The sequence below is a fragment of the Aspergillus alliaceus genome (genome assembly GCF_009176365.1).
Source record: "Aspergillus alliaceus strain CBS 536.65 unplaced genomic scaffold BDW43scaffold_38, whole genome shotgun sequence".
Classification (NCBI taxonomy): domain Eukaryota; kingdom Fungi; phylum Ascomycota; class Eurotiomycetes; order Eurotiales; family Aspergillaceae; genus Aspergillus; species Aspergillus alliaceus.
In genome coordinates this window covers 36,891-51,129 of record NW_022474721.1, presented here as the reverse complement: position 1 = coordinate 51,129, position 14,239 = coordinate 36,891, and the positions used below count along the sequence as shown (strand labels likewise).

Genomic DNA, 14,239 nt, shown 5'->3' with positions numbered 1-14,239 from the left:
AGTCGCGTCTGTAGTAGTCATGGATGGACGATAAAGCCAATTGTTGACATCGTGGTCGATCACCTGACATGCCCTCTGGGTCAGCTGATCTGTTCATCCTGACCGAGTCTCCTGTGGCGCAACCGTGGTGTGGCTGGTTAACCCTTTTATTTCCCGAATGAAAAGAAATACATATTTGCACAGGAGAGCACTCCAGAACTTCATATAAGTTCTCAATTTTGTCAGTATTCACCCTAATATCACGACAACCAGATGGTGGCACTGGCCAATAGGAACGCCTGGAATTATCTAGAAACTGCGTAGTGGTTGGATCGATGGAATACATTCCCCAGTATATATTTATATAAATCTTCCCCGAATACTTCAACAAGCAAACTACATTGGGCTTGGAATACTTTCTTTGGATGCCCAAGATGCGCGCCTAACGCTCTTGGCCAAGGCATCAGGGCAACTACACAAACAAACGGACAAGATCATTCACTTTCTTCACAAGACAGGTGCTAAGCAACTCTCGGGTCACGCGGGAGTGACCGCCGGCTATCTACTCTTGGATACTGGTCCAGCGCTCTATGAGATACAGACTACCGAGACGCCACACAAGCTCTTCGCCCTGGTATAGTACAATGTGGTCAATGTATAGATACTACAAGCACTGATTATAATATGCAGTCGACCAAGACAAACATGACCGTCATCGAGACGGCCAAAGCTCACGGGGTGCAGAGCTACATCTTCGCTCCGGGTCTGACATACGGGAAAGGTGAGGGTTTCGGAAACAAGACTTCTGTTCACGACCTAGACATTGTCAGGCCCGTAAAGGGGCTTCGACGGTTATGTAAGGCTGATAATGATGACCCGGAATGACTCTGTTCATCGCCACCTCCCCTGTACACATGCGCTGACGGCCCTACACAGTTCACCAGTGTGCCACATCGCGGATACCGCGGAATTGTACCCACAGCTCCTGCGGAAGCTTGTCTCTGATGATGAGCTCGGCTATGATGAACACGGTTTCTTCCTAGCATCATCGGGCCACCCGCCGCGAACTACTGTTTATAGTGCAATGGCTAAGAGCCTTGCGGGAAAGTCGATGGTGCCAAGGCTATACAAGCAGAGGACACCATTTTGGCTGATGGACATCCCGGCAATTTGAGAAGGAATCTGTATCTCAAAATAGATGCTGCCTGGCTGGCAGGGATGATCAAGTGCCCGCGGCCCTTTTTTTCCTCTGGCCAAAATTGTTCAAGAGCCTTTGAGTTAGCTGTGCAATGGCCGACCTATACCGCCTACTGGCACGATACATTGGGAAAATATGAGATCAATAATATATTTCCTCAACGCTATTGTGAAACTGCTGCCTGTGTTGACGGGCGAACTCTTGTGTACGGGCAGAGAGCATACCTCTGCCTCGCACGGAGCGAGAACTTCCTCTCTCGACAAGGCAAGCTTTTGCTGATGTCAGAAGCCGGTAAGATTGCTGGTGTGGTTATTGTGCCATCGTATTATGAAGCAACGCTTCGTGACGGCAATGTTGAACTCGTGGCCTTATCCATAGGTGATACCGATGGCCTCAACCTGAGACACGAATTGTATGATTTCGCACAGTTGATGGGTATGAGTGTGGATGAGTTCATGGAAGATGTTCTTTTCTATGATGCAAAGGGCGATCCGTTCCACCCCGAGAAACAACACATTTTTGGCAAAGCGTGAATGTATGATCATATTAAATGTCATGCTGATTGGAAGAGATCCAGATAGCAACATGGCTCGCAGGTTAGGGCTGGGATACGCATTCCTAAAAAGATGGGTCGAGGCAAAGCCAGAATTTTAAACACTTATTCTTGAATAGCTGTAAAATGTACATACTGATCATCCTTCTCTATCGATGATGTTACATCGATGCATGGCTCTCCGATGCTGCGACCTATGGGTATGCCGCTTTATCCAATTCTGCAGCATGGGATGTAGTTTGGGGAAGCCAAAGCCCAACCCGACAGGAATGGAAGATGGCAATACATTGGAGCTACACGCCCCTCGGTGTTGCAAATATTTCACTAGTATATTTTCAGCACAACCTTTACAGCGACGAACAGAACAAATGATGCGCCGCTTATGCAAGGCAATCACTTTGTTGCCCCGGTAAAGGAGCTTAGAAGATCAACAGAAGTACACCACGGCCATTTTCGGTTCTAGATTAGATCCACATAAGAAGTGGGTATTTTCAGGCCGTCAATGTTACCCGTTGTGGTGAAATAAGACAGCCTAGGGCCTTCAACCTCACCTATCGCCTTCTGTGGGTGGAGCTGAATTGAGTACCTTTGCATGCCAGGCTGAGTAAATCGACACTGACCGGCACCAAAACGGATCTCTTGCCAAACTGAACCTCGAATTATCTCGCCAGAGACAGCCGAATGAGAATGTCTGGGCGCCAAGGCTTTCAAAAGAAACCCTCATCGGTTTCCAGACTTATAGAATATCCTTTCGACCCAAACGACATGGAAAGTGCCTTTAATCTTCGCCAACAGGGTAGACCAAAAGTATATATCCACACAATTAGACTTGCTGAACAGCTTCTCAAGTATGACTGCCCACGAGATATTAAAATCCTACTGAATAAGCCGACAGTTGCCGAAGCGGATATAGAGGGAAACCCCTGGATTAGAAAGAGCCAATACTAGCCTAGAGTAGTCAGGATACTGGATGCATTACAGATCCTGTAATCATGCCACATTACGAAGGCTAGGATCCAGGATCGCGCCTTACCCACAATTATGAAACATGCAACGCCCTTGTAGAAAAGCCAAAAGAAAAGTCAGGAATGGTTTTTTTTTGTCAGAATTGTACTCTTTACCTGGTGGATCTGCACTACATAAATAGAGCCTCTTTTAGACTAATGGTCCAATTATAGCTATAGAGGGATATCTGGGGTCGATGAAACCGTTGGACGTCTCCTCCCTCCGGCAAACAGGAACGGATCGGAAACATATTCCGAAGGGTTGAAAGCCCAATGCAAGCGATCCACAAGATATACAGAAATCAATAATCGTTTACAACAAAGGCAGAATATCGTTTTCACTATGCTTGTATACAGGTGGTTGGACGTATGTGCGTATGATGTTGAAAGCATGTTATATGGAGTTCATTATTAGTCCAGCCCTGGCGGTACACGATTCAAGCTTGCAAGACTAGGCTCTTCTAGAGTCCGTCGGCCGAACTCGGTGATTAGCACAGTAGAGAAGAAGGCTAGCGAACCTATCCTAGGCTTTATGCAGAATATACGGGTAGAGATAAGATTGCATAGAGTTATTCCACGGGGTTCTAGAAGGCGAGGATGAAACCTAAGAGCGCGAGAGTGGCTGAGCAATATGGGAACATGTGGGAATGATGTTCTGGGTTTAATTTTTTTAAGAGCCGTCCTTGATTTGGCCTAATAACATAGCATTGAAGCTTTGGAGGCTCATATACCGACACTTTGTACGTAAAGGGGTGGCTTGGCAGGAGGGCTCATCCTAATCGCCAAGACAGTCATGAAAGGATTTGAGGTTACAGAACCCGAGGATGACAAGGACACCCAGATAACGTGGACAGAGACAACGGATGAAGCTGAATCATCCCCTCAATTAAACTCACTTACACCCAAGCGATGTTCACAGAGACCACGAAAACGTTTCTATGCCGATATACTTGCACTAGCAAAAGGAGTAGAGGATGTATGCTTGTCTGCTTTCTGCCATCACCCGTTCATGTTATCCGCTACCCTTTTCTATCCACTCAGCCCTATCCCTTTTCATATCAAAATTGAATACATCACACCTTAAAATATACCTCTACCCTTCCCCTTCGTCTTTTCAGGGCCTGCAGCGTGAGTCAGCGCGCGTTTCCAGCAAATAACCTAGCGTCTCTTGGCAATAGGGCTACGAAACAGTATGTAAGCCCGGGCGCCAATTTTGAACTTCAGTGTATACATTTTTGGTACAGACAGGCCTGAAACCTCCGTCCACCTTGAAGGAAACCGTCTCTTTTCGAACCCTAATCAGCTCCGCATTCGGTTAGCCTTAAACCTCTCACCCTAACAATATCTAATCTTAAGCCGCCCCTACAGCTATAAATATATTTAAACTTCCGGGATTAGGGTCTGAAAATCGATATCGACTCGAATGTACAACTGATCGGACATTTCTGGTGCGTCTTTAACTCTTGTTGGACGTAGGTATTACGGCACGTACTAGGCTATAGATTGCAACTTGACTATCAGAATGTAGCGGCGGTCGCGTATGAGGCGGCTTAGTATTATACTTAAGCACACTCGATGTTTCAGTGTGGGTGTGGAGATACTATAACACCGGATGGTGAATTACCATCGGGATGTTAAATTATCTATAGGCCGGAACGCCTTCCATGAGGCAATGGTTGGAACTGCTCTTCGCCGTTTAACTTGGGTAGTGCCACTGTGGATCGCTCTCGGACGAATATTTTGGAGTTGGTGGAATGATTACGTGCTGTAGATTCGAGGTCAACGGATTGTTCGGTACGCATATAGGCTACTCAATGCATCTGGATAGTGTTTTATAAAACGTGAACTAAAAGGAATCTGCCTATTGGGAACGGTACTGCAGTGGCAAGTGGTGCCAAAACAGTGAGGATAATGAAGGACCACAATTTCGTAACGATGCGTCACTAATGATACCGTGTTGATATAGATGAACCCTATTGAATCAACACTATTGAATGTATACTTAGGGGGGCTGGTTGATCGTACCCTTATATCTTTTTTAATGATGCTTGAAACTTTATCACTCTGTTAGACTGGAAATTATGTTTCAGAGTGGATAAGACTGATACTAAATATATTGATCATAGATGTGCTCTGCGCCGGTATAGGTGTACAGTTCCTATATTGTGAGGAAAAGATTGAAACCTTTTAGTAAATCTCATCCACGATGAAATATCCTTAGTCTAACGATCATATACCACCTCGCCAAGATTTGATGAGTGACCCGTACTGATATCTCCAAGTGCACTGGTGAAATGAGCGTGTTTCAGTTTTACGGTTCCTAGGAAAAGCATGAATAATCGCGTTAAAAATCAGACCTTTGTAATACCCACCATGACGCCGAGAACACTACCAATAGTAAAACCAACTAATTAGTCTTTACCAAGTTCCCTTTTCTTCCTAGTAAGATAAATAAGCCCGGTTTACTTGCCTGGCGTAGAGGCATTCTATAGACAAAGTAATTTCCAGCAAATAATGCAGCCAACCAGCTAACTAGTAGTGGAGCTTAGCAACATTTTAAATTGCTTTTAATAATTAAATTATACACCAGCAATATTCTCTTCTGCCAAGGAGTTTAGATACTTCCGCAGAGAGTCTAGATCATACTTTTTTAAGTAGAAGGGACAGCGTCAATATTACTGAGAACAGGATAATTACATAAAGTGACGATAAAAAGGTGAACCACGGGATTGGCACCACAACATAGAAGTACAGTAGCAGGTATATAAATAGGATTTAGTAGATGCTTCCGGGCCGGTTTTTCAAATCATACAAAACAGCTGTCCCCAACGTCTTTTCTGTAAAGGGAGCAGCAGCTCTGAATTTCTTTATAATCATGGCGTCATACATATTTATTTTCATAGCTACTTTGCTACCCTCATTTGCTGCTTCACAGCAAGATTCTATACCAGGACACCTCGCATACGTTGAGTGGAACATGCCTAATGTGCCCGCCCATGGTTTGAGAGACATCACATTTCCTATATCAGTGAAAGATGCTATCCACGAAGAAGGCTGGTACTTTGCACAGGATTTTCAATTTATTGGTACTTCTGATGTCGGGTACACAGGATTGCAGCCACGTCCGGATGTAGGATCTGAAACCTTTATCCACGCTGTGTTTTCGAGCTTTGTCAATGGCACCATCTCCCAGGACGCCAACTGCCATGATGGGGCTGATGGTGGCCCTGGTGTTAGCTGCGCTGTCGATTTACCCGGCAACTACTCAAACATGTATCACCTCCGAGTTCAAAATACGCGAGACACAACTTGGAATGGCACGTTGATCGATACTGTTACTGGCGTCGAGACACACATCGGGTCATATACACTACCAAAAGGCTCACTGGGTGTTCAGGGGAACCAGGTTGGGTTTGTTGAGTGGTGGCCTTTCAATAATGGGTTGCCTGCGACCTGTGACTCGCTTAGTCAAACTTCAGTGGTTTTTGGAGTACCCACAACTTCAACCAAAGGTGTCGGGCCTGGAGAATTGAAGAACGCATACGAGGTGTATGATTGTGCGGGCAAGCAAGACTTTAAGTCACAGAGGCTGTCGGATGGCGTTGAGGTCAAAGTTGGGTTTAAAAAGAGTCAGCCTTTATCAGAAACAATTTTCACCGTACCCTGGACCGTATCCAACGTGTCGACAGCTGGCCTTTCGGAACTTTCATTCCCTATTACAGTTAAGAAAACTGACAGTGATGGAATGTATAAATTGTCGCAATCATTTAATTTTGGCAATCTTTCTTACGGCGGGTCCCTGGTGTTCCAACCTTCCTCATTCAATGGAAGATCCAACTTTGACTATCTCCACGCAGAGTTCCATAGTTTTGTTATTGGTACTACGACAAATGACAAAAATTGCAGGCCTTACAATCATGGGTTATTGACTCGCTGCTCTGTTCTTTTCAGGGGGAATTCTTCTCACCCCTACCACTTGACAGTCCACAATAGTGGAGGTACAACTTGGGTCGGCACTGTGACTGACATTACCTCTGGCAGAAAGATTCATATTGGGTCTTACAAACTCCCTCCAGGAGGGGGTGGTATTACCGGTTTCCAAAATGGGTATGTAAAATTTGACATAGAGAACTTTCAACGACCCACTACTAGTAACTGCAGCTCAATGGCCAATATGTCGGTCGTCTTTGGGAAGCCCATTACATCGGTTGATTCGGCTGTTTCATCAGACCTTGGAGATGTACAAAGCTCCAGTGATTGCGCTCAATACGGCAGCAGAAAGGACATCGATGGAGTAGAGGTATACATCCATTCCGGGAATATTAGTGATGAAGGAAAAGTGAGTTACTACAGACTGCCCCTACTAGTCTACAGGAACTGACGCTGGTCTAGAACCAGGACACACCCCAAGAAAGCCCCAGCCCTGTTCAGCCAGCCCAGGCTGCGGCATAAACAAAGTTGCCGCCATCCGCTGCTGGGGGCAGACCTGGTGATGGACCGTGCCCTAAGCGCCAAGGCTTACGAGGGTCAGATGACCTACCGACCTACAATAGTGTGGGAATTAGGACGGAACGTTTAGTTTTTTTTTTTCTTATCCAGCATCAATTTAATGTCCGACACAGCGGCCTTCATATACATCTATGCAGTCAAACTAATAAAGAATCCTGGAATATAGATAAGATAGAGATTTAGTTTAAATACTTTATTTTCTAGTCTATTACTAAACACTGACCTACTTATAGCTAGTCTTATATCTACAAAATGATTTGAATATTTCTAGTTCTTTATATATATATATATATCTATTATTCTTATCACAGATAAAATAGCGATTCGGCCTGATGACCGTATAGGATACTCTGACCTAGTCACCTAGGTACATGGACAATCGGCTACTGATGAGGAACTTCAGGCCATACAACGATTTGGCTTTCAATGGGAATTCTGAATCTTTTAGGCGTAGAGTCTTCAGCTATATATTAGCGAATCGTTAGTAGCACTAGGAGGTCAAGAATCAGTCTCCTGTCTGAATAGTATCTACTGCCTGCCTTTGATCTTCCTCTCTCCTTTGGCCTACGTCTCCTTACCTAGTTGAAAGGTCTTCTACCCTCAATAGTACTAGATACCCTTGACAATTATATTTGGATAAGGGAACAGTTCTATCATTATTATTTTAATATCCTATATCTCTTTATTATAGCTTAGATATAATACTTTATATCTTTGTGAAACGCTTACTTACGTGGCTGTTATATAGCTGGCTAATTTTTATAGATTATGGTTACGGAACTTGCAACCTCACCCTATATATCAGAAATGAAAGGCGCGCGGAGGGGAAGAGGGAGCAATTGGAAAGGACATATTAGCCTTTGACCCCTATAGTGATTGCCCACGAATCATATGAATGAGTGTGGCGAGTAGCCTACGGGTAGATATGCCGGACGAGCGTTAAACTCCAAGTGCGCTGGTAAGCTTTTCGCAGGTGGTTAAATGTGTGGAAATGCCCCCTTACGCCAATTACCTTGCTGGATCAGCTGTGATGACCAAAGAATGTTCCAACGGAACGGAATACACCTGGAATTACTGATACAATTAGGGATGCTTCAAGCGCGACCTAGTTCCATTCTTACAGGGTCTTTCAACCCCGCTGCACCGATACTGCCTTCGCCCAGGCCCTCATGTGGGTAGCTTCGAGTGCAGTCCAATGTTCCCTTGCATGATTTATAAACTACTGGTGGTACCGAACCTACCTTTTGAGAACTCGCCTGTCGAGACTGAATTCTCCATCGGCATAGCCGTGATGGTTTATGGGTGATGGGGAATGGTCTCCTCTCCAGGTTAGGAAGGTCGGGAATGGGTGCAGATATAAAAGCGAGCGTGCCACCAGTTCTCACCAACGCAGAGGAATGCGTCTTTCGGGATACTGTTCACATCCGTCGTCCATCTCAGTGCTCTTTACCAATATCTCGTAAGAGGTTGTGTTTGTTCCTCATTTAAGTATGCATCTACCTAGAGCCACTCCGTTTATATGGATCCTGTTGGCTCCGCTAGCAACTGCCGCGCAGGTTAGCAACTCTACCACTTGTTGACTCGCGAGCCGGCACCTGCACGGCTGTGACTACATCTATGCCCTTGCTAAAATATATTCAGATTACCGGGTATACAAGCAAAGACTTCGTGGGCAAACCATCCACGGTTCTCTTCAGCATCGATCAGTGTACCTCATTTCCCGCGGTGTAGGTTACCATTCATGCTCACTCTTTAGAGGCAGTCGCTAATTGCCTGGGAGGTCAGGGTCCGCTCCCTTCGCGTGCCAGACGGTCTTGTGTGCACCATATACTAGTACGTTATTTTGTCTGTGATCATCCCATTTTCCACTTGTCTAAGTCTCCGCCTTAATTATTAGTGGAAGCGAGTGTACGGGGCCCATCCAATACTTGACCGAGCCCACAGGCACGCTAAGCTTCACGCCCCATTCCTTTCTATGCACTTCCATCTAACGGACGTTGATCGAGCCACGGGGTACGGAACCACAAAGTGCACATCGGTCTACTCTTGGATTAACTTAGGGGACGAACTATTGCTGCTAGATGGACGAGCGACCGTACAGCAGGCACGGTTGGATTTGCTTCGCAGTTCTTGAATATTGGGAATTGACGAAGAGCATCCTATTTTGTCGTCTACTATTATCATTCTTGTGACTGATGGATTATGTTCAGTTGATGGTTGACATTCCAGTAAAATCTGTTTTTCAGAATCCAGCTTATTTTATGTTGCATGACGCTCGCCGCCTCGCATGTCGATCTGGTAGAAAAGCGCTCGGACCGTCCTCGACTGTAAAGAAACCAGCTGAAAGAAGGGTCAAGCAGCTGGTAGCGGGGCTGTCAGAGAGGCATGTAAGAACTCTATAATCCTGCTCCTGGCATTCCTGGGACGTTGGTCGGAAAATTTAAGCCCATATTTTATGGGTCGAAACAAGGGGCTCGTATGGAACATGTTTAATTTATCTGATCGGAGGACTTGAACCTTGACGAATTTCTTTTCAGTGGTAACTCTTCAATGCTGTGGTACACCACGCACGTTGGGTGAGGGCTTCTATTCAGTCTGTCAGCCATAATCCACGTAGGAGACCAGAGAAGAGTGAAAAACGTTGGAAAGGTTCCCAGAAGTGGGAACAAATCTCACAAAGTGGATGAAATGGGATACGAACAGGGTTATCAGGTATTCTCTGGCCTAGACCATTGGATGTCCGAAAAGTCGGCTGGCAGAGGAAGCCACTTCCGGGAAATTCCTGGAATGTTGGACACAATGTGGCATGCTAGGGTTGTTGCCCAGTTCGAGACTACTACATATTATTCTCTGAGCGTGCATAATCCACTTGTGTCACGTGTACATTAGGAATGTATTTCTCACCAAAACGTCGTCTACCTGGCCTTAGCTCGAATATATCGCAGCGTGTTGTCATTCCGGTCGCTGCTGTCTACCAGCTGCCACGTCTACCCAACTGTCAACAAGCTACCTTGGGGTTAGAAACGCGTATTCCTCGCTAGCTAGAAAGGTCCATTCCCCCCCCTTGTTCGAGAATAGGTCAGGAAATTCAGAAGATCAGCTTGTCTATCATTGATATTTGCCAAGTCGGGTTTCTCTGTGGATCCGACAAAATATTGGACCTCCTGTGTTTGCCCCGAGCGTATGCATGACAGCTGGTCACTGTTCGAGTAATTATCATACGAGACTGAAGATCGAGCGATTAGCATTCGTTTCGCATTCTAACGATATCATGTCACCTAATCGTTCGATTTCAGTACCAAGTTCCGGATATCTGGATCCCCTCTCTTCATCTACTACTAGTCCATTAGTGTAAACTCTGGTATGGTTGCTGCCTTGACTTACCATCATGGACCTTGTAACAGAACAAGGAATCCGCATGCAGAAAGAATTCAATGTCCAGATTTAAGACCTGCCGGTTGGATGATGGGACATCTAGACGATATTATCCTACCATGAGATGTGTCGGATTGAAGAGAGCAACAATGTATTCGACCCGGGAAATAGGATGTTTTCTCGGCACGGAGGAAAAGTCAACTGGCGAGTGCGGTTAATCATCAGTCCCGAGAAAAATCTGAAACCTCGTTTACCACGGCGGTGTGGAGACATTGAATCCTTTTCGCAAATCCATAGACAGCAAAATCATGGATCAGGAACTCGACGACCCTTTAGTATCCAATAAGTTCTGCCCCCTATGCGGGGTGGTTCTCCTATGCGAAGGTTTTGAAGACATCCCCGAGACACGGCGGCCATGGTACGCCGAAGTACGTGCTGCGGCCAAGGAAGACCACAGCAACTATATCATGACGGGGGTAGGTTTTCTTGACTCCCGCGATACTCTCTGTGCTCCGTTGGACGAAGAGTTGGACTACCTCAACGCGACGGAGCTGGAGGAGGTGGAATTACTGCGAGCGGAATCGCATCTGCACGGCTTTGGTCTCCATGATTCGTGCTGGATGCTGCTGCAAGATCGTTTGTGGCATACGATTGACTCAGATGAAATTTCCCAATCTCTGTATGATCAGTTCTACTGTACCCCTTCGCCACTCCAGTCTAGTCTCCACTTCGGCCATGACTATGGGGGTGCTAAGCGTTGGCAAAGGGCGTATGGCACGCCCATGCCGGAGGACATGCCACTGCTCTTGCAGGCGGATCCATATGCGATTCCACTACTGGAAAAGCTCGAAGAGAACGCTCCGGATGTGGCTGTCGGATGGGAAAAGCAGACGGTGCATCATACGTCGTCTACCGATATTGATACTGGATACTGTAACTCCTTCGGCCGACTATCTTTAGAACTGCTCTATGAGGTTATATCGTATCTATCAGTCCCCGAGCTGCTAAATCTAAAGTGCACAAGTCGAGAACTTGCTCAACGCATCGTATTCTCCGGCCTACCACAATCCTTTTGGAAGAGACAGTTTACTCCAGGCTATGGAATGGATTTCCTCTTCCCTGATCTAGAGCAAAAACGGGACTGGCTTCGTTTATATCGTGGCACAATGTCGTTCCTTAAGGCTAAGGATCAATCGCCTGAAAGCCTCTCCTTGCTCAACCGCAGGAGAATCCGTGCGCTCTTGGAACCCATGGCATCCGTTGTAGAAGCGGACAGCAGAAGATCCAAAGACCCTCGCGGGCGCAGGGCTAACTGTCTTGAGTTTAGGCCTGGGCATTGGCTGGTGTCAGAGGGATTAACTCAATGGCGTGCGGAAAATATCTATACGGCATACATCAGTGTGGAGCCTGAGTTTCTTCCACATGGGTGTCATGTACCTCGCTATCGACTCAGTACTTTCCCTTACCGCATGTTGCATGGTGGTCAAATCAAAATATCAACTGTGCAACTAGGGGCACGGGCGTTCATTTCAGGTATCAACCATCATCCCCACGATTCACAAGCGAGAGCAGAACTGGCCGTCGGACATGGGGAGTTGACTGGTCAGACAACGATCAATGTGCCTGCTGGAGCCACGGCTGATCGGATCGAAGTTGCCTTTTGCCCTGAGGGCCTTCGAGGGATCCGCTTTCATTTTGGCGGAAACATTATATCTGACTGGGTTGGGGATACAAAAGATAAGGACATGAGCTATGGTGCCCTGCGAATCCCCCATTCTTCTAGCGGAATATGTCATATTCTTGCTGGTACAGATGTAAGCTCTCTTTCTATGGCGAATGACTTAGAGAACTAACGAGTGCAAGGCATATAAACTAACCGCTATTGGAACAATTCATGATGAGGCACGAGATGATACATCTAGCAACCCCTTTTACCATGACTATCCTCTGGATCTCACCCTTCCTGATTCATATCTCTGGCAGTCTCAACGACCCAGCTATGATAACCTACGGATTTATCAATTCCAGCCCGACAACGAAGGGACGCCCTATCGCCCCTTGATGAACATCGACTTCGGAGGACCCGATGGCAAATGGCTTGATTCACTTATTGGCATGGAGGTGCATGTCTCATCTGAGATCTCTCCGATCATTGGAATGACATTCAACTACACTGATAAATCCTTGCCATTCGGCACAGATGCCTCTGGAGAGACATTAACCTTTCAGATTGATGGGCCGGGGGGAGAGCGCATCACCGATGTTGTAGGGCGTATAACTGGTTCGAGCGACTCCAGCTGTATTTATGGCTTAACGGTGTGTATCCTGCCTTTCGGAGCCTATATTCCATATCTAACGCTACCCAGGTCAGGACAAATCTCGGCCGAGAAATGGAGTTCGAGCCTCGTAATCGATGTGACGGCTCCAGCAGCCCAGGCATATTTTGGCCTACTAGGGGAGGCCTTGATGAGCGGCCTCGGGAAAGCATTATTACTGGATTTATCGCCACACAGCACGTGAGTAAAATCATCCAAACTTTGGTGTTTTCAAGTGCTTACAGACAACAGTGGGGTGGGAATCACTTTGTAGAGTTGGGGATTCAAGTTCAATTGGTCGCTGGGTCTGACCAATGCTGAGGTGCATGACAGCTATACTGAAAGGCGGATCTAGCTGCTTAGATGCAATTTTAAAGTAGCATGATGCGGCTTAGCAGTCAATGCTACTAAAGGAGTGATCGGCATGCTCTCTTGGATGTTACCGTAACTACCTGTACTATTTATCAATTCTGGGCTGGAGATTAACAACACCCATGCGCGAATTCAACCCTAGATTATGTTTAATTCGAAACTAATCAAGATTTTGGAATTCAGAATAAAGCTTTCCCTCACACTAAGGTCGAGGATTCAGTCTCAATTGATTACACAACGTGAGCGATGTCCTACTCTTCCTGTATAGCGAATGGGCTCGGCTCGGCTCAGGGTTTCGCCCCAAATAGCTGCCCAGGCCATTGCTTGGATCCCTTTCGCCTTTTTCATAGGCCAATAGGTCAAATTTAGTCTTTCTTCCATTTCTCGCTATGAAACTTCAGCCGGAAGACCTATCGCAGATACATTATCCAAATCGACCAATCTAAACTATAGGTTCATTGGTCGGCTCGCTGGGTGCGGCGGAGCGCAAGATAACGCAGAGCACTGTTCACCGGATACAGAACAAAGAGGATACTACCCAAGATAGTATTCAGATCACTGTTCCGCTTCCGACATGTCGCTTTCTCAATTTCTTGATAGTAATAGCGGATAAGATACTCTGCCTGTGGAACAGTCGCAGCACAGATACCGGATCAAATCTTAATATTATTATTTTTATTCCATTTATCTCCACACTTCAAGGAGCTATAACAGGACTTATATAAACAGAATTCAGTCAGAAAGTTCATTCAGATACCCAAGAAAAGGTGTTGGATAAGCGTTCTGTGGAACTGCGGCCAAAGGTGAGGGCCTTTTTGCTAATCTGGTTGCATTCATGGTACATCGTAAGTATGAGGGAGCTCGGAGAAGAAAAATGTCGCAGTTATTATAGAGAATTTGGGGTCAGGGCGAGGACACGATATTTAAAAGGGCC

At 46.1% G+C, this 14,239-nt stretch overlaps 3 protein-coding genes across 3 annotated transcripts; all 3 read left to right on the top strand.

Moving 5' to 3' along the window:
- The first annotated feature begins 222 nt into the window (after positions 1-222).
- Positions 223-1,408, top strand: BDW43DRAFT_283707 (uncharacterized protein). The gene is made up of 2 exons (XM_032042768.1): positions 223-613; positions 670-1,408. Exon 2 carries the CDS (start codon positions 848-850, stop codon positions 1,151-1,153), a length of 306 nt encoding a protein of 101 aa, XP_031897741.1. The 5' UTR covers positions 223-613; positions 670-847; the 3' UTR covers positions 1,154-1,408.
- Positions 1,409-5,609: 4,201 nt separating this feature from the next.
- Positions 5,610-7,186, top strand: BDW43DRAFT_313474 (uncharacterized protein; the record flags this gene model as incomplete). The annotated part of the gene is made up of 3 exons (XM_032047616.1): positions 5,610-6,841; positions 6,896-7,073; positions 7,127-7,186. 3 exons carry the CDS (start codon positions 5,610-5,612, stop codon positions 7,184-7,186), a joined length of 1,470 nt encoding a protein of 489 aa, XP_031897740.1.
- A 3,565-nt stretch (positions 7,187-10,751) lies between these two features.
- On the top strand, positions 10,752-13,428 carry BDW43DRAFT_146706 (uncharacterized protein). Its single transcript, XM_032038380.1, has 3 exons — positions 10,752-12,432; positions 12,482-12,934; positions 12,985-13,428. Exons 1-3 carry the CDS (start codon positions 10,927-10,929, stop codon positions 13,252-13,254), a joined length of 2,229 nt encoding a protein of 742 aa, XP_031897739.1. The 5' UTR covers positions 10,752-10,926; the 3' UTR covers positions 13,255-13,428.
- The last annotated feature ends 811 nt before the right edge of the window (positions 13,429-14,239 follow it).

What these genes read in the sequence shown, in the direction of transcription:
- BDW43DRAFT_283707 (XM_032042768.1), top strand. Translation starts at nt 848, where the DNA reads ATGATGACCCGGAATGACTCTGTTCATCGCCACCTCCCCTGTACACAT.
- BDW43DRAFT_146706 (XM_032038380.1), top strand. Translation starts at nt 10,927, where the DNA reads ATGGATCAGGAACTCGACGACCCTTTAGTATCCAATAAGTTCTGCCCC. An exon ending in ATATTCTTGCTGGTACAGAT is followed by an intron (nt 12,433 to 12,481) that starts GTAAGCTCTCTT and finishes AACGAGTGCAAG; the next exon opens with GCATATAAACTAACCGCTAT. An exon ending in GCTGTATTTATGGCTTAACG is followed by an intron (nt 12,935 to 12,984) that starts GTGTGTATCCTG and finishes AACGCTACCCAG; the next exon opens with GTCAGGACAAATCTCGGCCG.